Genomic DNA, 26123 nt, shown 5'->3' on the forward strand with positions numbered 1-26123 from the left:
ATCCTCTTTTAAAGCCAACCAAGTTGGTGGCCATCACTGGCAGAGGGCATTAGGCAGGAACTACTCAGAAATAGGGTGAGGGGCTGTTACTGCAATACTAATATTAATTAGCCTTCATATAGAGCTTTCAAGTCCTAAAAAGCATTTCACATATACAGTGGTACCTCGGGTTACAGACACTTCAGGTTACAGATGCTTCAGGTTACAGACTCCACTAACCCAGAAATAGTACCTCAGGTTAAGAACTTTGCTTCAGGATGAGAACAGAAATCGTGCTCTGGCGACACGGCAGCAGCAGGAGGCCCCATTAGCTAAAGTGGTACCTCAGGTTAAGAACCGTTTCAGGTTAAGAACGGACCTCCGGAACGAATTAAGTTCTTAACCAGAGGTACCACTGTATTATCTCGCAATCCTTGCAACCCCAAAAGGCATGTGAGTGTTATCATCTCCATATTGTAGTTGTTGCATAGAATAAGAGAATTGGAAGCCTGCAGGTTTGTGGTAGAGGTTGTTGCAAATTTGGACTGGGGACCTTCCAGCTTCTTGCTGTTTCTTTTTGTGACACCAGGAAGGCATGGGAGCGAGACCAATAATTGCAGTGCTGGCTGGGATTCCATGGCTATCTCAAGTTTTATAATACAAATCATATACAAATACATAAACACACGCACGCACGCATGCACACACTGGGCAGTCTGAGAGGATGAGATGCATCTTCAAGGGTGTCTCTCCCTATACCATCGGTCTCTTCCATCACCTTCCCACTAGATCTTTTATTCAATCATCAGTTCAACTCCTGAGACATGGAAGAACCACTTTGGCAGATGGACATAAGAGATTTCAACAACGAGATTCCTCCCTCCAATGTGTTGATTCCCCGCTCTGTATCACTCATTATATCCATCCATCTGGGTTGAGGTCAGAGGTATTGTGGTTAACTTCCAGAGGAGTGTTGTGTTTGCGGAAACCGTGTTGGTCAGCTGTGGAGAGGCATTAGCTGGACAGGAATTAAGGCCAGAGCAATGGAAGGGTTTGAACAAAAATCTAGTCCAATCCTCTGCAATGAAGGATTCTTTTGCCCAATGTAGAGCTTGAACCCACAGCCCTGAGATTAAGAGTCTCATGCTCTACTGACTGAGCTATCCCTCAGGTCTAGATGATTCTTGCTTTTTTTAAAGTATTAGCAATGATTTATGGACTGGAGCTGTAGAGAAAGCGAGCCTTCCATAAAGTTTAGCAACTCCCTCCATGAAATCTCCCCAGGGTCTCTATTTAGCCCCCATCCTAGTCACCAAACCTTCTTGCTGTGGAGACCAGAACATGGAGGCCTGGCTTCCCCTTTCCCAAAGTCTTCCTCACAGCTTCACATACGTTCTCCCTGGGGTTGGCAAAAGAAGAGGCCAAAGACCGTTCTGCCGCTCCAGTCACTTGTCCTAAGCCCACAGGCCATGCCCAGCTCCACCAGCATCTGGTGTCTCTGTCATAGTCTGGAGTGTCTCTCCAGTGGCAGCTGCTAAGGAACTTGGATCTGCAGGTCTTCGTCTTCATCCAGGTCGCTGTTGCCATCGCCAGGGTTGTCAGGGCCAAAGCGTGAACCGCGAATCTTCCCAAAAAGGGGGATGTTCTGCTGACGGCGAAGCCTGTCCCAGGAGAAACGAGATTTTTGGCTATTATTATTAAACAATGATTATTATTATTATCGGTGGTCGTGTTGCATTTGTGTCCTTCATTCCCATCACCTAGTGGCCTTCAAGGTGATACGGTCAATAAAACAGAACAGCGACAGCATATTTCAGCTATCAAATGCCGGGGTAAACAGGAATGTTTGAAGATTGCCCTATATGGGCTATTGGGCCATGCATCCCTTGCACTGGTGCTATGCTGCAACCATGTTCATGGTATGCGCCCCCAGGGGGAGCCCTCTGTGCATGCTTCTCTGTTCCACAGTATATATACAAGTGCAGGATGACCCCTGCCTAGGAATGTAACATCGTCTTTGTTCTGAATTTAAGGTACGTTCCCAAAGAGGAATTCTGTGTAACTCAACAGCTTGATTCAAGGAGGTTTGAACTGTAACTGGTCCAACAAGTACCTTTTTTTAAGCTCCCAGGGAATAAACCTTGGTCTGCCCTATACAATGAATGAAGTGGCAGAACAGGTGGTGCTGTGGGTTAAACCACAGAGCCTAGGACTTGCCGATCAGAAGGTTGGCGGTTCGAATCCCCGCGACGGGGTGAGCTCCCGTTGCTCTGTCCCTGCTCCTGCCAACCTAGCTGTTCGAAAGCACGTCAAAGTGCAAGCAGATAAATAGGTACCGCTCCAGCGGGAAGGTAAACGGCGTTTCCGTGCGCTGCTCTGGTTCACCAGAAGCTGCTTAGTAATGCTGGCTGCATGACCCAGAAGCTGTACGCCGGCTCCCTCTGCCAGTAAAGAGAGATGAGCGCCGCAACCCCAGAGTCGGTCACGACTGGACCTAATGGTCAGGGGTCCCTTTACCTTACAACAGATTGCATGGCTTTGAACTACAAGTAGGGGAATCACATTTTTAATGCTCCCCCGTTAAAAATCCTCTGCAAGGAGCAAAACAGTATAGCTGGCAAAAGGCCAGGATAGAACCATTCCTGTTGTGCTCATTTTTGATTTGCAGGGCATTTTTAATATAAAAGAACACTGTACATAGTATAGAAATATGTGAGCCCTGCCCCCTCACCCCCTGCAGTCTGAAGTGGTAGCGCACGTTTGACTTCTTTTTCCTGCACGTGCAGATCAGCTCCCATGCCGGCAGATGGAAGCTGCAGTCCAAAATATCTGGAGGGCAGCAGGTTAAGAACACAAGTCGGGCCTGCTGGAACAGGCCCACCTAGCCCAGAATCCTGTTTGCACAGTGGCCAACCAGGTGCCCCAATGGGACACCTGCAAGTAAGACCCATGCGTGAGAGCAGCTCTCTCCTCCTGCGATTCCCAGCAAACTGTGGTCAGAGGCATTCAGAGACTGGGGAAGGCTGTGGAGGAGACTGAATAATTCATCGATTTCCAACCCCTCCTTTTGTTTTAGCTTAGATATTCAGCAAGAAACTAACCTTTCCCATTAAGGTCTATGAGATATAAATAAATCTATTCCCCCACCCCCAGCTACTGCTTCATGTTTAAACTTCATCCAGCTAAGTGGGTGTTACATGCTGATAAAGGCAGATCTGGACAGACCGTCCCTCAGTGGCTCCAAGCAGCACTTAATAGACTTTTGATTAAAGCAAGCAAAGTTCACTCGAAACCCTTTTCAGATTCAGGGTGCTTAACCAACAGCACATTATTGTCTGGAAGCTTTTATCAAGGAGTGGGAAGGCAGACGCGGGGGCCTGCGGGCTGAACTACGACATCTAACACCCCCGTATTCAGTAGTCCAATAATACGCTAATAATATAAACACCACCAGCAATTAGTTGTCTCACGTAATTAGGGCTTTATGTGAGAATTGTTTGTATTTGTACAATTCTTATTCTTTGTGTCTGCGTAGAAGAGAACTGTGACCCTTCCCATTTTACAACACAATAGGGAAAGAAAACCTCTCTGTTAGAACTGTTGCTAATCCTGCACCCGCCTTCCCCCTCCAAAAAAACCCCCTTCTGCTACAAATCATGGCTGTTTAATACTGGTGGTGTGGTAGGTTGTAAACCAAAGAGAGAAGCAATTACCCAGATGTCCTTTTTAGACAGATGAGACAGTGGTGGAGGAAAGACTGGTGTTAACAAGTGGGTATTAAGGACACATTAGGTGCATATACAGTATATACAGTGGATCTGGGGAGGTTCACGAAAGGTAGTGTGGTGAGTTATGAATCAGGGAGCCCCTTGTTCGAATTCTGCCTCTGCCACGAATTCACTGGGTAGATCTGGGCAGGTTGCCTTCCCTCTGTCTTCGGCTGTAATCCAAAACCTCTTTGTGCTGGTCTGGTGTTGGATTGGGTAGATGTGCCCCTCTAGCCAGTCCTGTCACCCTCTGCCAATGTGGAATTTCCTGTTCCAGACACTGAATGTTCAGGATCCTGCCTGGCAGCAGCCTGTGGAGATCCCCAAACCTGGCTGTTGTAGACGAGGGTATAGGCTTGTGCCTTTGCAGCTGAGGATTCACCTGCCCTACACATGGTATTGGATGAGTGACAGGTAGTCATGGCCATGGGGTTGGGAAACAGCCTTGTGGGCCAGATTAGAAGCTTGGTGAGGCCTAATTTGCCTGCAGGCCAGAGGGCCTCTGTGCCTGCTGTATAACCTAGGTCAAATTGCATGATAGTAGAGTTTTAAAAATAGGAATCAAGAGTCTTGAAGGAACGTAGAGGTCTTTAAGATGCATCTAAAACTCACGCCTGCCTCTGCCCCTCGAACCACCCAGGGGAGGGCATTCCTAAGGGGCCAGTGGTGGTGCTACCACTGAGAAGGCCCACTAACAACCAGCGGATTTTAAACCATGGTCTGGTCTGCACTTGGGGAGACACTCCCTGTATTGGGTATCCCCGTTTCAAACTGCTTAGGGCTTTTCATGTCAACAGGAAGGCCTTGAGCCTGGCTTGGGAGCTAAGAGGCAGGCAGACTCATGAAACTGCAGAGGGGTCCCAAGGCTCTGCTTTGGTGGGAGCGCGGAAAATGTTTGCTGCTATGAGCAATTGCTGGGACTGGTTTTGGAGGAGCCCACAGCTCCCGGAGACTGTAGCCGGTTCCTAGACAGCAGAGCAGCGTCTCAGCCCCTCTGCTCGCTTCATAGGGGGCCTTGTTACCCTTCAGCCTCGCCAGTGAGGCATTCTCAGCACTGTCAGCTCCCTGATCATCCCAGCATTAAATTCCACCCGTGGAAATTTATGTGCTGGATTTCCCATCTGAAGCCACGCAGGAGCTCGCAAGGAGGACGCCGCTCCGATAATTCTCTAGGTGCGGCAGCCTCTGACTCCAGTTGCTTTTTACTGGAAAAAGGCATGAATTATTTAAGGAAAGAGGGTGGTGGGCTCGGCGAGGGAGGGGGAGGGAGGGAAGGCTCCATTATTCTCGTATGATTTAATGCCAACCTCCCCAATAAAAAGGAGGAGATAAAAATCATCGCTTTCTTTCCTTTCTTTCTTTTAGAGCTCAGCTGCCTCCTCAAAAGCTCTTTGGATCGAGCAGAATCGATTTGTCTGGCAGGCAACCCAGTGTTTTATTGCTAGAGAAACATGCATGCATTTTATTTTTTTTAAAAAAAACTTTTTAAAGGCAATAAAATGAAAGTATCTCTTAAAGGTGCTTCACTTAGCATGCCATGGGCCCTCTGACCCTCATCCTTCCATGTTTCTAGATCTCCTTGAGGAAGTGGGTGGCGCCCTTGAGACCCTTTTCTCTCCCTCTTGCTGTTCATCATTCCCACGCAAAGCCCTCCACGCCCTCTAGTGGAAGAGGAGAGCATGTGCAAGGGGCCTCTGCCACTCACCTTCCGACTCCTGCTGGTCCAGTGTTTCCAGTTCCTTGGCAACATTCCACTCTTGTAAACGTCTATCAAGTCTCCTTCATTGCCTAACCTCTTGAGGGAAGGAGCTCCAACTCTTTGATCATTTACTGTATCTCCCCTCGCTCTACCTAACCCATTTTTTTAAAAAAGAACTTGTTGAGAACCCCACAGATTCCATACCATCCAACTTTTTCTAACGCAAAACTGGGTCTTCCGGGATGTGCTCCTGGGTGAGTCACTTGACCTGGATCTCACTCTCATCTTTCCCACCCCCAAAGCACTTTGTGGGGGGGGGGCAAGATCTCTCGCAGCCCTGGAAAAAGCACTTTTTCGGGGCAAGAGCACAATGCGAGATCACGGCACCTGAAACGGCTGCCGAGATCTTGCATGAAAAAATGGGCTGTCCTGTTCCCCCCCCCCCGGGCACTTGGAAGGAATGAGATCCCTGCAATTCAGAAGACAGGAGCTCATTTTGGCCTTTGTAAGAGATGACACAACCTTGATGGCAGAAAGTGAGGAGGAAGTAAAGAATCTTTTAATGAGGGTGAAAGAGGAGAGTGCAAAATATGGACTGAAGCTCAACATCAAAAAAACGAAGATCATGGCGACTGGGCCCATCACCTCCTGGCAAATAGAAGGGGAAGAAATGGAGGCAGTGAGAGGTTCTACTTTCTTGGGCTCCATGATCACTGCAGACGGTGACAGCAGCCACAAAATTAAAAGACGCCTGCTTCTTGGGAGAAAGGCGATGGCAAACCTAGACAGCATCTTAAAAAGCAGAGATATCACCTTGCTGACCAAGGTCCGTATAGTTAAAGCTATGGTTTTCCCAGTAGTGATGTATGGAAGTGAGAGCTGGACCATAAAGAAGGCTGATCACCAAAGAATTGATGCTTTTGAATTATGGTGCTGGAGGAGACTCTTGAGAGTCCCATGGACTGTAAGAAGATCAAACCTCTTCGTTCTTAAGGAAATCAGCCCTGAGTGCTCACTGGAAGGACAGATTGTGAAGCTGAGGTTCCAATACTTTGGCCACCTCATGAGAAGAGAAGACTCCCTGGAAAAGACCCTGATGCTGGGAAAGATGGAGCGCACAAGGAGAAGGGGACAACAGAGGACAAGATGGTTGGACAGTGTTCTTGAAGCTACCAGCATGAGTTTGACCAAACTGCGGGAGGCAGTGGAGGACAGGAGTGCCTGGCGTGCTCTGGTCCATGGGGTCACGAAGAGTCGGACACGACTAAACGACTAAACAACAACAACAACAAAGAAAACCTGCAGGATCAGGCCAAAGGGTCCCTGAGCGTCATCTTGTCCAATTCACTCTGCTCCCTCCTCTCCCTCTGACCACTCGGCCTTGTCCCCCGCCCCCGGGCTCTGAGCCTTCTTCCCTTGGAGTTTCCTCAGCTGGTTCTTCCCACCATTCCTCTGCGTCCAACCAGTCTATGATTTCTTCCATGCAAAGTAAAACTGATGAGCAATGCTGCGTCTGTGAGCCCTTTACCAGTCTTGGGGGCACAGGATAATGCCCAAGCCTGCCAGACTCTGGAGCCAGCCCCAGACTTCCAGGCTGGCACCTGCAAACAAGCCCTGCTCACGTTTGTTCCCTCTTTTAAGTGGGGCGAAATACGATCACCTGAAAATCAAGTGGCTTTCCCCTGCCTTTAGTCATGTATGTTTTGTTTCACAACCAGTGGCAGGGCTAAGCTGATTGCAGAAGCGGCTGCAGCTGTCATTGAGGGCAGTGGTGCCGGCGGATTGTTTTTAAGGGCACTGGGGAATCGGCACACCCTAGTATCCACAGGGAGATTCCAAGGGACCCTGGGGTTGGAACTGACTCAGTGCATTTGACAAGGCCCTAACCGCATGGGTTAAAGGATTGAGTTCCCCCCACATTTAACCTCCCAACCTGCCTCCAGCAAACATGACAGAGAGAAATGGGGCAAGGGTGACCGAAAGCCACCCTCCAGGCTCTGTAGCATCCATCACTGTTCTCTGCTGATCAGGCACGACATTCCTTCCCCACTCCCACCCTCTCATCCGCAGCCCGCGGCTGACAGGTAAGCTGCTGAGAAACGGATGGCTGCAATTTGAAGAGTTCCCCTTGATGCTCTCCTCCAATTTATCAATGAGATCATTCTCCCACCTGGCTCCCCTCCCCACCCCCTTTCAACCCTTTGATGCAACCTTCCTTTCCTGGAAAGGACTCCCGCTTCTGCAAAGCCTCCAGGGAGACAACAGTTCGTCCAATTAGTCTTCGAACAGCGCTTAAGAGCTAACGCCCCAGCACTCACTCTCGTTTGCAGTCTAAATTAACCCGCAGCTGATTTGCATGTTCTCTTGTGCTCGCAAACTACCAGGAGTTGGTTCAGGAGGATGCTTTTTTAAAGAAGGCAAAGATTTCAACTTCAAATTAGGAACTGGAGGATGCGTGGAACAAATCCAGGAAGGGAGTTAAAAGGCGAAGGATGCTAGTGTGGTTGTTAAAGTTTCAGACTAGGATCTGGGTTCAAATCCCCACTTGGCCATGAAATTCACTGGGTTGCCTTGGGCCAGTCATGCGCTCTCAGGCTAACCTACCTCACGGGGTTGTTGTGAGGTTGAAATGCAGAGGAGGAGAACTGTGAGATCTTTGGAGGAAAGAAGGTGGGATAAAAATGTAAGTAATAATAACACAGCCATCTGCAACAGCCTGTCCTTCAGATGCTTTGGGCTGCAGCTCCCATCAACTCCAGCCAGCTGATGTAGTCCAAAACATCTGGAGGGCACCTGGTTAGAGAAAGCTGTGTAAAGTCATCCAAGGCAAGGAGAGTGGAGAGCTGAGACAGCCACGGATCCACTGGATCCTAAACTGGTTCAGTGAGCAAGAGGTTGTACTGGGGTCTGCTCAGTGTGCCTGAGGTTAGGATTGTACTTGCAGCCACCTAAAGCAGTTTGCTAATCCAGGAAGTCTGTGTTTCTGTTGTCCATTCATTCTGCCTTTATGAATCGCCCTGTTACCAGCCCTGGATTATGCAATCTGAACCACAGCATGCAACGAACAGAGAGCAAGCGCATCAGAGAGCAGAGAGAAAAGCGGAGGGAGAACAAATAGCCAAAGACCACTCAAGTAAGTGAGCCAAGCTAGATGCTGCTGTGTTTGGGTATGCCCAGGGTAGGGTTTCTCTACCCTGGGCATACCCAAATGAAGAAGATGTGATGCATGTCTGGCAATAAATTATTTTGACTTGTCTCTGCAGCAGCTTCCTAAAGAGCGAAGCCTTTCTAAAACACTGAAAAGTGGCATGCCTCTTCAAGAGCTGCTGCAGAGAAAACCTCAAAAGAAAAACTGGCTGCGTACGCAGCACCTTTACTTGTGCAAGGATGAATACTTTGGGTTTTGCAACCAGTTGTGCCACCTGATGTCACAGTCATCAAACAACGAATGTGTATGTGTAAAATAAACAGCCCACCCTGCAAAAGCGGAAGACAACTTTGCAGGGATGGAATTTCATTCCCCCGTCCCAAATACTCTGCCTCTAAATACATCAATCCCCAAATACTGTAGATCCACCACTTGCTTTATCATGCCCGTCACATCGTTCTAGTCCCTTTTCCTCCATCCTTGAGCTCATCTCTCACCTTCCCTAGCCTGATCTTTGCTTCCCCCTACCTGGACTGCAGGTGCTCCAGCTGAACTTGGAGGTTCTCACTTTGCTCTGTTTGCTCATCAAGCGACCTCTGCAATTTCCGTGCCTGGTTGTGGGCCTCGTCAAGCTGCAGAGCAGACAGAAACACAAGACAAGTGAGGGCAGCAACCCAGTCGGGGAAGGTGGAGTTGAACCCTCACCACCAACACGCTATTTGCCTTATTGTCAGCCAGACACCAGCAGCCAAGGCTTAAGTTGGATGCTAGAATCAGTAGCACACAAACCATAGTGGTAATTTACACACACCTTGTGTGCAGTTTGATCTTGCTCTGACACAGCTCTCACTCCCAAAGAGGCAATCAGCTTTTTGGTTTTGAAATACTGCTTGCCTCTTCAGAAGCGGTAGCTCGTGCACAGGTAATTCAAATGATTTTTGGGCTCAACACACAGTGCCCTCTAACACAAGTACATTGTTTTTTGGGGGACTGGGGTTCCAGGAAAGGTCCAATCCATCTTCACTTATCTCCATACCTTGCAACAAGGCCAGTACCAAGCAGAATGCAGAACCCTGCAGCCATGTCTGCCAGCCTGCCAGTTCCTTGATATCCTCCCCTCTTATCATCCTTGCAGTTCCAGGCAGCCAGCAAAAAGCAGAAGGGATTACCAAACTGCGAGGCTGTGTTTGGATTAGTTGTGGGTCACCAAGCTGTGCAAGCCCAGCTTGCGATAAAACAGCCATGCAGACAAATGGGCAGTAGGAAAAGGCAAGAATGTTTTTTGACTCTCATATGAGTTTTCACAATTGGGCATATACTGAGTCCGATCACTGGTATATTTTTGCTCTGGCTGGTAGCCCTAACCCTGAGATCTCAAACAGAGGACCCTTCCCCAGCCATAGCTGGAGATGTCAGGGATTGAACCTGGGACCTTTCACATGCAAAAGTGTGCGCTCCACCACTGAGCCAAGCCCTTCTCCACGCAGATCATGCAAGATGTGGCATACAAAGGCACATAACTGCATCACTTTGAGAGCTGTAATCCAGAACATCTGGAGGGGACACCCAGGCTGGGGAAGGATGATTTCTACCAATCTTGAGGGTAACCCTAAGCAAATCACTTCCCTGGGCTCGTGAGGTAATAGACATTATCTTAAATCTGCCAGGCTCCATAGGAATTTAGAGTTTCAAAAGCCATGCCGTGAATGGTACCCAGATTTGAGCAAGGAGGAACTGATGCTGCTGTGTTACTGTTGAAATCTGCAGGCCTGTCCAGATGAAACAGCCTGTGCTGTCATCATATAGGGACACAACAGCAGGAGGAGGAGGTGGGTGGGGAGTTGAGTGAAAGGACAGAAGCAGGTCCCAAACCATCCTGGAACAGTGAGCACATGTTCCCCAGAGTAGAAGCTGCTGCAAGGTCAGGGAAAGGGGACACAAGCGTGGAAGGTGCAAAGGGTTACCTCGTCCTCTGCTTGGGCCAGCTCCTTCTTGAGCTCCTCAACTCGCAGGCGCAGCTTCTTCACCTCACCCTCGTGCTGCTCCACCCGGCGGTTCGCGTGGGCCAGCTCGGCCATCTTCTCCTGGCACTGTTTCTTCAGTTTGGTGTGGACATGCTTCAGATCGGCCAGTTCCTGTGGGAGGGAATGGCGGTGAGGGAGTACTCAACCTTCTCTGAGAAAGGAAGCCTGCTGCTTAGGGTGTGTTTTGCATGTGCTACAAAAAATAGCGCCACTTTGCCTAGTCCCCCACCCTGTATTTTAAAGGGAAAAGTGGTGGTTTCTACTCTTGTGCCACCTTCAAAGAGGACGTGCAATTTGTGTGTTTCATTCTTAAGGATCTCTGAGCATCACCCCCCAAACTCAGTATTTTGCAAGAGGAATTTAATTGCATACTGGAAATACGAGTTTGTTTTTGCAGTTAGGGAAGTGATGAGGAAATGCATTAAAAAGCATGGGATAACCATCGATTGATTAGAAGAGGTGTAACCTTTCTGCAAACAAATTCAACCAAAAGTGCCAATATTGTATAGTGGTACCTCGGGTTACAAACGTTTCAGGTTACAGACGCTTCAGGTTACAGACTCCACTAACCCAGAAATAGTACCTTGGGTTAAGAACTGTGCTTCAGGATGAGAACAGAAATTACACGGCGGCGGCGCAGCAGCAGCGGGAGGCCCCATTAGCTAAAGCGGTACCTCCCGTTAAGAACAGTTTCATGTTAAGAATGGACCTGCAGAACGAATTAAGTTCTTAACCCGAGGTACCACTGTATAAACCTCTGTGCAAGCTTTGTGAAATTAAATCTGGACAAATGCTCAATAAACAGGTCATCTGGAGGAGTCCTGAGTGTCTCTTACCAAGTTCCTATTCTGCACAGAAAACAACAACCAAAGTCTGTGGCAACTTAAAAGATGAACAGATTTAATGAGGCACCTGTTTATGCCACAAGACTATTGTGTCAGCTTTTCTCCAGAGATGTTTAGGGTTGCAACTCCCATTGGTCTCATTCAGTGCAACGGATGGGAATTTTAGTGCAAAGCATCTCCGGAGGGCAGCAGCCTGGGGAAGGCTGCTCTATATTGTTTTTGCTGCAATATAGTAAGGCAGCAGCCCTGTGGAGATTACTTTGAAGGCTTCTATCTCTATCTCTGCCAATGGAAAGGGTTGGCTGCCCCCTGGTGTTGACTGTCAGAAAGCAACCTTCGATGCGACTTTTAAAACAAACCCAATCAGCCTTCATAGAATCATAGAATTGTAGAGTTGGAAGGGACCACAAGGGTCATCTAGTCCAACCCCCTGCAATGCAGGAATCTTTTTGCCCAGTGTGGGATTCGAATCCACAACTCTGAGATTAAGAGTCTCATGCTCTACTTGGCCCCTCTTTGAGTGTTTCTGCCTGGCTGAAATATGTCTCCGAACTCTGATAATATTCTTCCTTGTCTGGATGGAGAACAGAAATGTGTGTGTGTGTATAGAAGTACGAAAATCTTTAGAAAAAATACCTGGCATGGAGAAGGAAATAAAAACAGCCCAGTGAGCTGTCCAGCACACTAAGGGGGCAGCAGAATACTGACTTGTGTGTGAAATGGAATGGATTGGAGTATCCTGGAAGAACACATAGCTGACAGGCTGGAACACAAGAACAGGAGAGCTCCATGCTGCAGTGCTTTGCTGTTGGTCCCAGTTATTTATTTAGGAACGTCACAGCTGAGTAAAGCAGCAGTGAGATCAGCTTCTTGCAGTGTCCAAAGGTCAGCTTTGACAAGTGAGGTTCCCTGAGGTCTGAAATACCACCTTCCGCCCCCAGGGTGATCTCCCTCCCTTAAGCTTATGTCACCTTGTTCTTCTCAAACAGCTCCGCTTGGATGGTCTTGAAATCGGTGTCGAGGGCGCTGACCGTCTGCCTCCTCTTCCGGGCCAGAACCTCCTCCACATCCTCAATCTGCGCCCGCAGCTTCTTGTTCTCTCGCTCCAGGTTAAGCTTCTCTGTCTCCAGGCGCTCGCGCTTGCCCCATTCCGCTGCGTTCTCGGCCTGGAGCCGCTCCATCTTTGGGGAAAGGAGGGTGTAAGGGGATCAGTCTTGCTGCTGGAAAGATGTCTGCGGGAACTAGCTTCCCCATTATTTAATTTGCTAGTCACTCTTTTTGTTTTTTCACCATGGCGACTCAACAAGATGTACAAAACGAACCAAACATACATAACATTAAAACCAAGGAGAAAAATACATTAGAAAAATCCCACCCATTCTAAGAGGACATAGATAATTAAAAGCCAAAGGCCTTGTTAAAAAGGAATGTTTTCTCATGGTGCCTGAAGATATGTAACAATGGCGCCAAGAGAGACTTGCTGGACAGAGCATTCCACAAGCGGGAAGTCACCACTCAAAAGGCCCGTTCCCCATGTTGCCACCTGTGGAGGGGGCACATGAAGAAGGCCTTCTTCAGATGACGACTGCAAGGTCCTGGTCAGTTCATTAGACTACCCATGGGGCATTAGTAGCCAGTGCAAAAGAGCAAGCTGAACAGGCTGCCTGATGTCTCCAGATGCCCGGGAGAACAGGAATGTCTTTGCCTGTCACCTAAAAGTGGACAATGCTGGCATTAGGTGGGCCTCCTTGGCAAGAATATTCCACAGCCAAGGGGCCACCAGTGAAAAGGTCTGTACTTTCACTGCCTGAACAGAACACATACCAAAGAGGCTATAATTCTATATATAATCCAATAAAGCCATGTGTGATGTGCAAATCTGTGATGCTGCAAGGGTTACTGGGATGGACACAGGAAGCTTTCCAAGGGTGGAGACTTTGGTTCTACCTAGGCCAATGCTGGCTTAGAGAGCCGCTGCCAAGATCTTTTCCAGCTGAGCAATCAGAAATCTTCTGAAGCAGAGGTGCCAGGAAGTTAACCTGGGACCTTCTGTCTACAAAGGATGCTCCTCCACTACCCTTTCTGCGACTTTGCCATTTGGGGCAGCCCAATGTCTCAGTGACATCTCTTCCAAGCTGTGTGTGGACCAAAAAGGCAACTTAACACTGGCCGCCTGCAACCGAGTCTGAAGTCAAACACCATGGCAAACAAACAAACCACCACGTTTGCCTCAGAATTTGAACCCACATCTCCAGATGTCAAAAGGAACAAGTTTGAAAGCTTTTGTACTAGCAGAGCCACAAAAGAAATGTTTGAAGCTCAGTTTATTTATTTATTTATTTATTTTATATGATGCCTTTTCCTCAAAAGAGTTCAAGGTGGTGTACATGGTCCTCTCCCTTCCCTATTTTCTCTTCACAACAACCCTGTGAGGTAGGTTAGGCAGGCTGAGAGGCACTGACTGGCCCGCCCAAGGTCATACCCAGTGAACTTCATGGCTCAGTAGGGATCTGAACCCTGATCTCCCACGCTCTAGTCCGACACTCTAAGCACTACCCCACACTTTAGTGGGGCAACTAAGTGAGCAATGGGGAAGCACAAAGGACACTGCTGTTCTTGCAGGTTTCCAGGTCAACTTCCCCCTAATTCTCACCTCTGATCGCAACTCAGCTAATTTCTTGTCCATACTTGATCGAGCCCCCAGTTCGTCTTCCAGATCCTCAGAGATGCGCCCCAACTCGTCTTGGTGGATCTCCTTGAGAATGTTCAGCTGTAGACAGATTGAAAAGAGAAGTTGGAAATTACCTCTGGTGTCTGTGGGCAAAATCAATAGCAGCACTTTAAAGAGCCACATTAAGAGCAGGGGGATGCAGAGAGCTGCTGTGTTGATAAGAAAATATCCTGCCAGAACCCCCCTGTGCTCATATTTATAATTCCCCCCCCCCCCACATCATAAAAAGAATTTGCTTTAAAATGTAGATTTGCAGGAGTGGCTGCATGAGGGCACTTTCTCAAGAATGTTGACAGGAGAGGATGATAGTAGAAAATCACCACTGACCGACTTGAAAAATGTTTGGGATTGCAATTCCCACCAGCCCAAAGTAGTCCAAAGTGCTTGAAAAGTGAAAAGCTGGAGCTGGGGGGTTGGTGGCTGTTCTAGCCACTGCAGCAGGAATGGGGAACCCCACTCCAAGCAGCCAGATAAGATTGTGCAGTCAGGCAGTCTTTAATTCAGAAGTATAGAACACAGAATGCTACTCTATCTTGAACTACACATGGAGTGGCAGTCAGATGGGTGGCATATTATTATTATTATTATTATTATTATTATTATTATTATTATTACTATTCTCCACTCCTGTGCTTTCCAGAAACTAGTATTTAGACACATGGAGGCAGAGCACAGTCATATCAATAGACTTCTTCTCTGTGAATTTGTTTGATCCTCTTTTATAGCTATCCAAGTGGGTGCTTGGTGACCATCACTGCCAATAATAATAATAATAATAATAATAATAATAATAATAATAATAAAAAAAAAAATACCCTGCTCATCTGGCTGGGTTTCCCGAGCTACTCTGGGTGGCTCTCAACAGAATATTAAAAACACTTCTAAAAGTCAAATAGTTGTTTATTTCCTTGACATCTGATGGAAGGGCGTTCCGCAGGATGGGTGCCACTACCGAGAAGGCCCTCTGCCTGGTTCCCTGTAACCTCACTTCTCGGAGTGAGGGAACCACCAGAAGGCCCTTGGCACTGGACCTCAGTGTCCGGGCTGAACGATGGGAGGTGGAGATGCTTTTTCAGGTATACTTTGCTAAGGCCGTTTAGGGCTTTAAAGGTCAGCACCAACACTTTGTATTGTGCTTGGAAATGTACTGGGAGTCAGTGTAGGTCTTTCAGTGTTATGTGGTCTCAGTGGTCACTCCCAGTCACCAGTGTAGCTGCTGCCAGCTGCTGTAGAATTGCAATTCCAGTTTAGCTATGAGTTTCCTGTAGGGGACGGTGCCAGCCCTACCTAGAGATGCCACTGAGGTCTGAACCTGGGGCCTTCTGCTACAGATCTTGCCCACCTGCTTCAACACCTCCTGTTTGTTCTTGTTCAGCTCCTCATACTTGACCTTCCACTGGCTCAGCTCCCCTTCCAGCTTCTCGATGTTCTTGCTGAGGGACAGCTTGTCCCTGAAAGAGACAACAACAACACAAAGGGCAAGGCTGAGGGCCGCACTCTGGGCGCTTCCTCAGCAAGCGAGGGGGGTGGTAGTGGCAGCACTCACTCCCGCTCCTTGAGCAGCACTTTCTGGGATTCGTCCAGCCTCAGCTTCAGGGCCGTGATCTTGGTGGCGTCCTCCTCGATGACGGAGACGTCCTCCCAGAGCAGCCGGCTCCTCTCCTGCCGGGCGAAAGATGAGCGGACGCTGACCGTGCTCCGCTGGTCCCAGCACTCCTGCCCTTCTTGCTTGCTCTTCAGGAGGTTCTCCATCAGCTCAAACTCCTGCAGCGACTGCGGATAAGAAGAGGTCACAAATGCCAAAGTCAGGCCTGTCTACAGACTCATGGTATGCTCAGGTGTGGTCCGTTGTTCTGGCCGAGAAATTGACTTGCCAGGTCAGGGCAGCCAGAGGCAAGGCAAGTCCTTTATCCTTCTACAGCACATGCATCCCCAGGGTGGATAAAAATCAATGGGTGTTTAAAAAACAACAACAACAAAACTGGATTTTTAAAATTTACATTGGATTTTTTTTAAAAAAATTACATTGGATTTTAAAAATAAAATGCTTTTGGAGGAAAAAATCTTTCTAAATATACTGGTAGTTTTCTATTTAAGTTACCTTACAGTCCAAAGGCTATTCATCAGTAAATAAGGATTTGTTTTAAGTTTTTCATGTGTGCTAAAACTCATTCTAAGTTTTTTTGTAATGTTTAACCACATCAGTTAACAAACATGGGTACATATGCTATAATGTTACTGTTTTAGTTAAATAAATTGTTTAAATTGTTATTACAGAAATGATTATATTTCCTTCCAATAAGGTGCAGCAGAAAAGCTGTCCAAATGTAAACAGTTAACTTATTAAACCTCACAATAATTTCATAATTATCTGTCTATGTATTTCTAGTAGTATAACCAAATCAGTAATTTTTGACATAACTGTAAAAACTACTCTGAAAATTTATTATTCCAAAAATAAAACCTTCATCTGGTTGTAAATATTAAGATTATACCAGCAAGAATGAGTCTTTCCGTAAAAAAAAGATTTAAATCAAGTCTTGCTGACTAGTGACTTAAATCGTGATTTAAATCGATTTGATTTAAATCAAATCCACTCTGTTCATTCCCCATATAAGACGTGGTGGTCAATCAAAACAACCTCCTCAGACCCACGGAAGCAGAGACCTACTGGACCGGAGACTGTAACATGTATTATAAACAGGCTCTAAAATGTTGCGCTTTTTTCCAATAAAGATGAGAGACTAGCTGCAATTGTTTTTTGCATTTTAAATTATGTTTATTATATGTGAAAAAGCAATAAAATGCTTTTTTGAAATGACAAAGTCATGCAGGGCTTGACAGCTGATTACCAGAGTGCAGGTTTCGACTGCCACTCTCACCTTACCCTAAGGACAACCCTGGATTACGGATAAGCCTGTGGGTGGCTTAGCAGCAACCCTGGCCAGGAATGCACCACTAACTCCAGGGCTGGAACATCAGAGCTCGCTCTCCTCAGGGAAAAGCTGCTTCCACCTCTCTGAGAAGTGTCTATGAGTGAGTGGAACTTGTTTTAGTCCTCCAAATCGATGCATTCCGGAAAAGCGAGGCTTGCATAGCAGGATTTCTGCTCTAGACATGCACAGCAAGGTGAAACACACAAGTAAAACAGGATATGGGCAGATATTAATGATTTCTTAATGATCTTATAATGGCTTTTACTTAGTTGGCGGTTTATAAACAAAGCAAAACAATGTGCATGGGAGAAACTGGAGGGGGCTATTATGATTTTTCTAGTGAATGTTGCCAGTTGCCAGGAAATTCACTAACAGATCATGAAGTTGAGGCTCCAATACTTTGGTCACCTCATGAGAAGAGAAGACTCCCTGGAAAAGACCCTGATGTTGGGAAAGATGGAGGGCACAAGGAGAAGAGGATGACAGAGGATGAGATGGTTGGATAGTGTTCTCGAAGCTACCAGTATGAGTTTGACCAAACTGCGGGAGGCAGTGGAAGACAGGAGTGCCTGGCGTGCTCTGGTCCATGGGGTCACGAAGAGTCGGACACGACTAAATGGCTAAACAACAACAACAACAACACTAATTCTTGAAGCGGATTAGGGGTGGCTGTTCTTGCCTCAGAATTCCATGGAAATGTGTCTGTGCTGGGCAATCTTACCTTTTATCTCCCTGTGTGTGCAACAACACAAGAGCCAACATTATGCTAGTGCAGCCTTTGCCAACCTGGTGCCCTCCAGATGTTTTGGACTGCAGTTGCCATCAGCCCCAGTCAGCTCTGCCAAAAGAACTATAAGACACCAGGTTGGCAAAAGCTATTCTAGCATGTTCTACATGCTGCAGTGTATTCTTTAGGTATATGTTTATTGTTGGAAAGTGGCATACATACAAACAAACTGACAATGCCGATCAGATCAGGGGCCATTAATTATCATTAATTTCTCGTGTAAAACACACAAAAAGCATTTGCTTGCAAGCAGCTGCTCCTGTGCTATTGGCTGAACTGCTGTGATGTCACAGAATATTCATGAACATTCTATCTACAAAGAAGGAATCATTGAACTTGAAAGTGTTGAAATTCTGTAAAGGAAGAAAAGTTTGCTAGGAGGGAAAACTTAACACAGAATCTATGTGCTGCATAGGGGACTGAGAGGAGGAGGGGGAAGGGAGAAGCTCTATTCAAGACTCGCGACACATGTTGGGATGGGATGGCAACTCCAAACCATGGTTTCAAGGACAGGAAATGAGCCACAGCCTTCCTTGTGCCTATTTCCTCTCTCTCCATCACACCTTCATTTTCAATTTATCATAAAACATAATTTGCCACGCAGAATGTCTGAAGCTCAGTAGCAGAACATCTGCTTTGCATGCAGAAGGTTCCAGGTTCAATCCTTGGTTATCTCCAGGGAAGGCTGGGAGAGACCCCTGCCTTAAACTGCAGAGAGCTCCTGCCAGTCTGTGTAGTCAACACTGAGCTAGACAGATCAATCGTTTTGACTGTATAAGGCAAAATAAGCTTCCTATATAAGCTTCCTGTGTCCCTGCATCTGAATCAACCATGGTTTCCAATGTCCTCCAAACTGGAATTGAAATCCCACCTCAAACCATGGTTTGCAAGTGCAACTGATAGTTACAGATTTGGACATCATGGCAATCGGAACAAAACAATGGCGAGTGAAGCTGTCCAAGAAAGAGAGAGAGAGAGAGAGAACCTAAGGATTATTTTTGGTATTTCACACAATGACTGGAGGATTGCCTGAACTAGGCAATTTACTGGTACTCAATGAAACCTGCCAAATCGTCATCTAAGAGTGTTTAGTATAAATATAATGAAATGCGAAGGTGAATGAGTTGCCCATTAGCCCTGATTGCAAGTCTCTGCCCAATGTGCTGCGCTCGGCCAGTAAAGCCAAGACACCATAGAGCGATTCCATCGTCCTAGAGCACAGGCAACAGGGAGGAGTTTAGCAAATTGTAACTACTCTGAAGGCGACAAATTGCTCTAGCCTCTATATTCTGCATATGTGAAATTATCTTCTCAGCCATCAGTTTCCATCGGCCTCTGCCTTCGAGTCCAAGCAATTTCCTTTTGATGTGCACCAGCTGGCTCTTTATGGGAGCCAAAATTCCCATCCCTGCACTTTCTCACAGCAAAACGCCTCATTACTTTGCATTTCGGTTGCTTTGTAAAAGCCTCCTCATCCCCCCAAAAATATTCAGTTTTGGGGGGGAGGGAACAAAAAGGCCAGAGAGACGTTCAAGGCAAGCAATTCAAGGCACGACATCCAGAGATGAGCAAAAGACAAATGAGGGTCTGCAAAGACCTTTCTCTGGCTTTCTGTGAAAATGCTGGGTTTTTAGAACCCCCCAAGAAATTTGTACACCCACAAAAATGTCTTGCTCTACTTGCTTGTATTTCAGTAAATCAAGATATAAAACAGGAAAAGTATTTGGATACCAGAGGTTGGTGTGGGTTGTTGTGCTAAACAAGAGGAAATAAACTGACAGGTTAAATGATTGCTGACAATTATCCTGGCTGGCCCCACTTTCCATGCGACCTCCTCAAGGCCTCCCTGTCATGCATGGAGAAGATTGCCACCTTTTAAAACAGCCCTTGCACCTTTAATATGCAGAGTGGAGTTAACTGAAGCTGTTCCTGGCACTGAAATAACTGGTGCGAAAAGCTCCACCTGTTCAAGTTCTGAATTCCAGGCTGCTGTTATTTACTGAGAATTGCTCACAAGGAACTTTGGCAAGGTTGTGCTGTTGAAACTTTGCACTTGCTTGGTACAATTACTGGGGCATGAGATAAACACACAGGCCTTTCTCCTAGCCTTACAATGGCTGTTCTCCTCTATAAGTAAATAAGCCATCTCTTTCTTCAGAACCATGAGGTCTGGAACCCTGATTTGTTTTCAGTGGAAGGGCTGCAGTTCAGGGACAGAGCATCTTGCGCCATGTGCAAGAGGTCCCAGGTTCAAGCCCCAGCATCCCCAGTCAGGGCTGGGAGACACTCTCACTTGAAATCCCCGAGTGTGGATAATATTGTACGAGATGGACCAAATAGATTGGTATGAGGCAGCTTCCTCTATTCCTACGAGTCCTCTGTATGAAGCAGGCCACTCGTGCCCCGATCCCCCTACTTACCTTGTTTTTCGGCAGCCTCTCAGAGCCCACATCCCGCACGGGCTCCTGCTCTGGGGAGGCCTCGCTCTCCTTCTCGGACGCGACTCGGTTGTCCAGCTCCTTCTCCTTCTCCCCTTTGCCCTCTCCCTTCAGCCGGGCCACCTCTTTGCCCAGCTGCTCGTTCTCATTCAGCACCTCCTGCCTCTCCCGCCTCAAGCCGGTCAGCTCCTTGGTCAGGGTCTCCAGTTTCTGGCGCAGCTGGCGCACCTCCTCTCGGGCCTTGTTGCGCTCGGCGCGCACCTTGCTCCACTTCTCCCGCCAGTTGGCGGTGCAGTCTGACCACCAGCGCATCGTCTTCTCCATCTGGGCGGCTCTGGCCCGTGCTTCCTCCAGCTCCCGCAAGCGCAGCTCCTCCCGGCTTTCCCAGTCACCATCCAGGCAGCCGGCGCTCAGCAAGGGGAGCTGTGGCGGGGGACCAGGCGAAGGGGTGCCACTCTTTGGGGTGGCGGGCAGGGAATCGGAGAGGCTCATCCTTTCGGGCTGAGGGCTGCCCAGGATATTGAGGAGGCTGCTCTTGGAGAGCTGGGGTGAATCGGCCAAGTGGGAGTTGGCGTTCTGGCTCATTTCGTGTCTGGGGCGTGGTCTCAGGTTAATGGCAGCCACCCGGCCTGTTCAAGAGGCGTATGGCGAGGGAGCAGAAGTTGCCGTTTTCTCCCCAGCAAGAGTTGTTTTCTTCTTTGCCCCAAGGAATTCTTCAACTGTACACACTCAGGCCAGCATGACCGAGGCCGCACCACCTTCCCTCTCCAAAAATTACCTCATAGAAAGCCAAGCATGTTGGAGCCAGACGTCCAAAGAGAATGTTATTGATGCTTCTGGGCCAAAAGACAACTCTGGTTCCCTCTCAGTGAGTCCAGTATCACTGTGGAAACCAGCAGACAGAGAGACCTAAATAAATAAGAAAAAGGAATTAAAACTGAATCTACTATTGTGGCCTAAAACACAAGCAATTCTCAGTTGCAGCCTTTCACCATTTGTTATTGCTTCTGCTTTTTTTAAGGGAGGAAAAAATGTTACAAATCCACAGGAACATAGAAACATGCCTTATACTGAGTCAGACCATTGGGTCTGTGGAACTTGCGCATGGCGGCATGTGACATCCTTAGCTCTGGTTTTCATTACTGTCTTCCATCACAATGGGTGAGGGAATGAGGTGCGTGCACAGGAAAGAATAGAAACTTATGATTTGCATAACGCTTTTCAGGTGCTCAAAGCCCTTTGCGTGCGTGGTCTGGGTCAAATCCCTGCTCAGCCATGATGCTCACTGGGTGACCTTGGGTGCCAGTCACTGCCACTCAGCCTAACCAGCCTCACAGGGTTGTTGTGAGGTTAAAATGGGAAGGAAGAGGGAAGCACGTCTGCTACCTTGAGCTCATTGGATTAACGGCCTTTCATGTTGCTAGCTTGGGATGTAACAGGCAAATTCCTTTACAGTGGTACCTTGGGTTAAGAACTTAATTTGTTCCAGAGGTCCGTCCTTAACCTGAAACTGTTCTTAACCTGAGGTACCACTTTAGCTAATGGGGCCTCTCACTGCTGCTGCCACACAATTTCTGTTCTTATCCTGAAGCAAAATTTTTAACCCAAGGTACTATTTCTGGGTTAGCGGAGTCTGTAACCTGAAGCGTCTGTAACCCGAGGTACCACTGTACATGATGATGTGCTCTTCAATAAGCACAATTTAGCCCTCTTGTTTCTGGCAGCCCCCAATGACAAAGGAAATAAACCTATTTGTGCTGATTGCCTAATGTCTAGTTAAGAGGACATATTATCATTTGTAAAAAGCTCTGAGATTTTTATTTTTATTTTACAATCAAGTGGTGTAGAAATTTTATGAAATAAATAAAAAGTATCTCAAGATTTGCACACAGAAATGTGTGGAGATTTTAATCACAGTATGTACCTCAGGTTTTCAAAAACAGCAATAATATGGAGGTCTTAAGCAAGAGAGCTTTATAACCCTCAGTATTACCCTCATCCCACCCCAAAATGGAAACTGATATTGCCCCTCCACACCAAAAGCACAAGCCTCTATTTTGTCTTTTGTCAAATGTAACTTGCAAGATTAGGTTGGTGATATTTGCACTCTTAGGTTATTGCAAAATTTCTGCGATTGCGCTTTTTAGAATAAAAATGTTTGTATGCATATAGAAATGGGCAGAATGGAAAAAAAAGTAGTGGAACGGGAGAGGAGCGACTAAGGAGAGAGACAGAAAGCACATCCAAGATACATTCCCATCAAGTTCCTCCCACTGACGTGGATGACAACCAGCAGAATAGCAATTGAAGTCTAGGGCCAAAAAACCGGGCATGTGTGCATGATAATGTCCCAAATGCACACACAGAAAAATAAGATCCAACGGACCCGTGTGCAATAGTTCCTGTCTGGAAGCCAGAGTTACTAAATCTCACTTGATCATATCAACATCCCACTGCCTCCCCACACATGCTAAAATGGTTTGAAAGGGTGGTCTCCGAGAGGAGCTTGAAAATGTATATCCCAAACTGCAAAAGCACACGATCATTCCTTGTTTAAATTAATGCAAAGGGGTTCAGTTTGTGCTTTGGCAACAGAGCCTGGAAAGGGATCTACCCCTTTCTCAGAGGAACGTAATGCCGGGGGCGGCGGCAGCAGCAGGGCACAAGGTGACGTCATGCCATTTTCAACTCCTTCTGGAACCTGGCCTGGAAACTGTAGGAAGGAGACGGACAAAATTGGAGGGAGCAGGCGGAGGAATAAATTTTTAGCCTGGAAGAAAGGGAACAAACAAAAGCAAGGAGGATAATTGCATTCAGACTGATACAAACACACAGACATGCAACGGAAATTGGAAACCACAAAGGCACAGACTGAGGCCAGCGGGCCTGCCAAGAGGCTGTCATTAAGTAATACCCACACAGTTTCTCCACTGGCTAAAGATAAAATGGATCACTTGCCTTTGGCCTGTGCTTAAAAATGAGGCAGGAGGCATTAGGTAGAGAAGTGAACCGGCTCTTGAGAGAACCATTTTTCCTACCTGGGAGGCAAAAATGTTCACTCCCGGTCACATACAGTACGGCAAAACAGGAGTCTTGTAAAGAGTCACATTTTACATAGGCTAAAACATCTATCTGCATATGAGGCACCAACCTAGCCATTGACGTGAGTTCCTGTGATACTATGGGATGTTGGTGGACATTCCAGCTGCTGAGGGGAAATGTGTCAACAATAGAATGCTGATGAACAGAGCAGCTTGTGAGAAAGAAGTGAATATTCAGCTTGCCTAGGCGCATTTGGTGGGTGAAGGATACTGTTCCTGGCAACCCTGAGATTACTGGATGGAAGAATGCTTTTAACTGTAACTGTTTTGGACTGTTTTTGATTGCAATTGTTTTTTAAAACACTATAAACCAGGCATGTCCAGAGTCCAGCCCAGGGGCCACTTGCGGCCCCCAGGCTGCTTTCTAATGGCCCCCACCGGCCATTTTGAAAAAGCAATCTCTTGTGGCTCCCAAGCGCCTGCCCATCAAAGCCATTTCCTTTTTGCGGGCTCGTCATGAGCTCTCCCTTCTGTACGGGGGGCGTGGCGAGCCCCTGTGCCATTAGGGAGTCCCCAGCTGCGTGACTCCTTGGGTCAACCAATCTGGTCGGCGGGGGTGTGAGGCTAAATAAATAAATACTACAGTACATGTTTGGGACGTTGATGCTGCAGTGATGGAGGTGGCAGAGAGGTGGCCGCCGCCTTGACCTCAACCGCCATGTTTCCCCTTCCTCCGAGGCTTCTGTCTCCTTTCTCCATGAGCCTGGGCAGCCCCTGAGTTGTTGGGTCTTTGGTGGTAGCGGGGAAGCGGTGCGCAGTGGGTCAGGCATGGAAGGTGGAGAAGGAGGGCCGTGAGCAGCAGTGGTGGTGAGGCTCAGGCAGCATGGTGCCTCCCTTCCCATTGGAGCAGCCCCAATCCCATTCCTACTTGCATGCAAGCAGGAGGGGGTAGGGATCCCTCAGCTGGGAAGGGAGACTTTGCACTGCCTATCGGAGCAGCCCCATCCCAACTCCAACTTTCGTGCAAGCAGGAGGGGACAGGGATCCCATCAGAGCAGCCCTGATCCCACTCCTACTTATGTGCAAGCAGGAGGGGGCGGGGATCCCTCAGCTGCAGTCCAGAAGATCTCTGTTTCACACTTCACATTAGTGCAGGCATGTTCCCCCCCCAACTGAGATGAATACATTGTAATATCCCAGTTAATGTCAGTTGGTCTAAATCAGGTATAAATATATTTGGACACAACAAGTATACCTGGTGTTATGTTCCTGTTCATATGTTGTGAACTTAAAAGTTGACAGACAACCGTTATTACTGTATAATGTACTTTATAATGTTCCTGACATATATTTCAGCTTTCTGGATTTATTTTTCATCTGGCCTTCAGATATGAAAGGCAGAGTGATTTAACACCTGTATAGATTTGTCATCCATGTGACAAAATGAAAAGTATGCCATTTGCAATAAACTTTGTATAAAATCGTTGCATAAAATTTGCATTTGATTTTAATGATTCTAAGAAGGTCAGGCAAAATGGTCGGGCCTCGCGCATGTTCACTTATCAAATCATGCCTCAGTTCTCATGCTATCTGTTGCTGCTGCTGCTGCATGTTGTAGTCTCCATCATCTTGGGCAACAGGTTTACAAAGGCTGCTGTAGAGTCTCAGGAGTTAAAGCCCTGGAAAGGAGATGCCAATAATAATGGAGAGCTTGTTTCATTGAAGTTTGACCACAGTCACTGTTCTCTTTCTTCTGTCTCCCCTCAACATCTATGTGTAAATGTAAGTTAAACCCAAGAATTTCTGTGGGTAGCAATCTAGCAATCCTAAAAAAAGCTCAACAACTTCAATTCTTTGAAAAAAGTTTGGACACCACTGCTATAAACTGTTCTGAAGGTGTTTGCTTTTTGTTTTTGAGTTTTGTGTTTGCTTGCTGCTCTGTGGTCCTTGGGGAGGAAGGGTGGGGTATGGATTCAATACAAAAGAAATTGGTCCCTGGTATGACAGAAACAAGTGATGTCTTCCTGCCAGCATTATTCAGGGGTGATGCCTTGGGATGGGGCAGTTTAGGCAGGGAGCACTGTGTGATATTGTTGTCACTTTTAAAAGTGGTTTTTTGTTGGGAATCTATTATTACGTACACAAATCTCCCAGTTAGGAGGGACTGTGTGTTTAAATCATTCATATATGCATGCAGTAGTGAAGCTTCTCTCAGAGATGGCGGCACCTTGCCCTGCTCACACCCTCAGCATTCGCCGCATTTGCCCAAACCTATCCCAACTCTACCACTTTCTCACCCTCTACTGCTTCGACTTCTCCACTCTCTTGGCTGCCTAAAGATGATCCAGAGAAATCCTGGGCCCCTTTCCTCCCTCTCACAGGAAGTCTGGCTTGCGTTTACATCCACCCACAAGAAACCAAAAAACATAACAAGCAAAGATGGAGGCTCTTCCAGACACATCTTTCCAACCCAAATTCCTTGGCTGCCTTTCTCCTTCCCCCAGCCCCAGTCCAGAAGTCTGCTGCTCTCTACTTAACAGACAAGCAGCTGGAGGCAGAAGCCCCCTAAATGGTGACAGGGGACCCTTCCCAGTCTCAAGAGGCTTGCAAATAGGCAGAGATCTGTGAGATCTTCCAAACCTATGCCCTGTTCCTCCTGCCTTGCCCCCTACTGCCCCAGATGGTTTCCAGCAATTCACAGCTCTAAAACCATGTGAGAAAGGTCCAA

The 26123-nt window shown here is 47.3% G+C and overlaps 1 protein-coding gene across 1 annotated transcript in view; it reads right to left on the reverse strand.

Annotated features, from left to right (window-relative positions):
* Positions 1–335: 335 nt before the first annotated feature.
* The window catches only part of CCDC102A (coiled-coil domain containing 102A), a 36915-nt gene continuing 11127 nt past the window's right edge, over positions 336–26123 (reverse strand). The window contains exons 2-9 of the mRNA XM_081922708.1: positions 20337–21263; positions 15740–15966; positions 15536–15644; positions 14116–14232; positions 12434–12643; positions 10558–10728; positions 9122–9225; positions 336–1640 (exon numbers count right to left, since the gene is read on the reverse strand). Of these exons, the coding sequence (XP_081778834.1) occupies positions 1514–1640; positions 9122–9225; positions 10558–10728; positions 12434–12643; positions 14116–14232; positions 15536–15644; positions 15740–15966; positions 20337–20939 (1668 nt within the window). The 5' untranslated portion in view covers positions 20940–21263 and the 3' untranslated portion in view covers positions 336–1513. The remainder of the gene's footprint in view (positions 1641–9121; positions 9226–10557; positions 10729–12433; positions 12644–14115; positions 14233–15535; positions 15645–15739; positions 15967–20336; positions 21264–26123) is intronic.

The sequence above is a fragment of the Podarcis melisellensis genome (genome assembly GCF_964234715.1).
Source record: "Podarcis melisellensis genome assembly, chromosome: 8".
NCBI lineage: Eukaryota > Metazoa > Chordata > Lepidosauria > Squamata > Lacertidae > Podarcis > Podarcis melisellensis.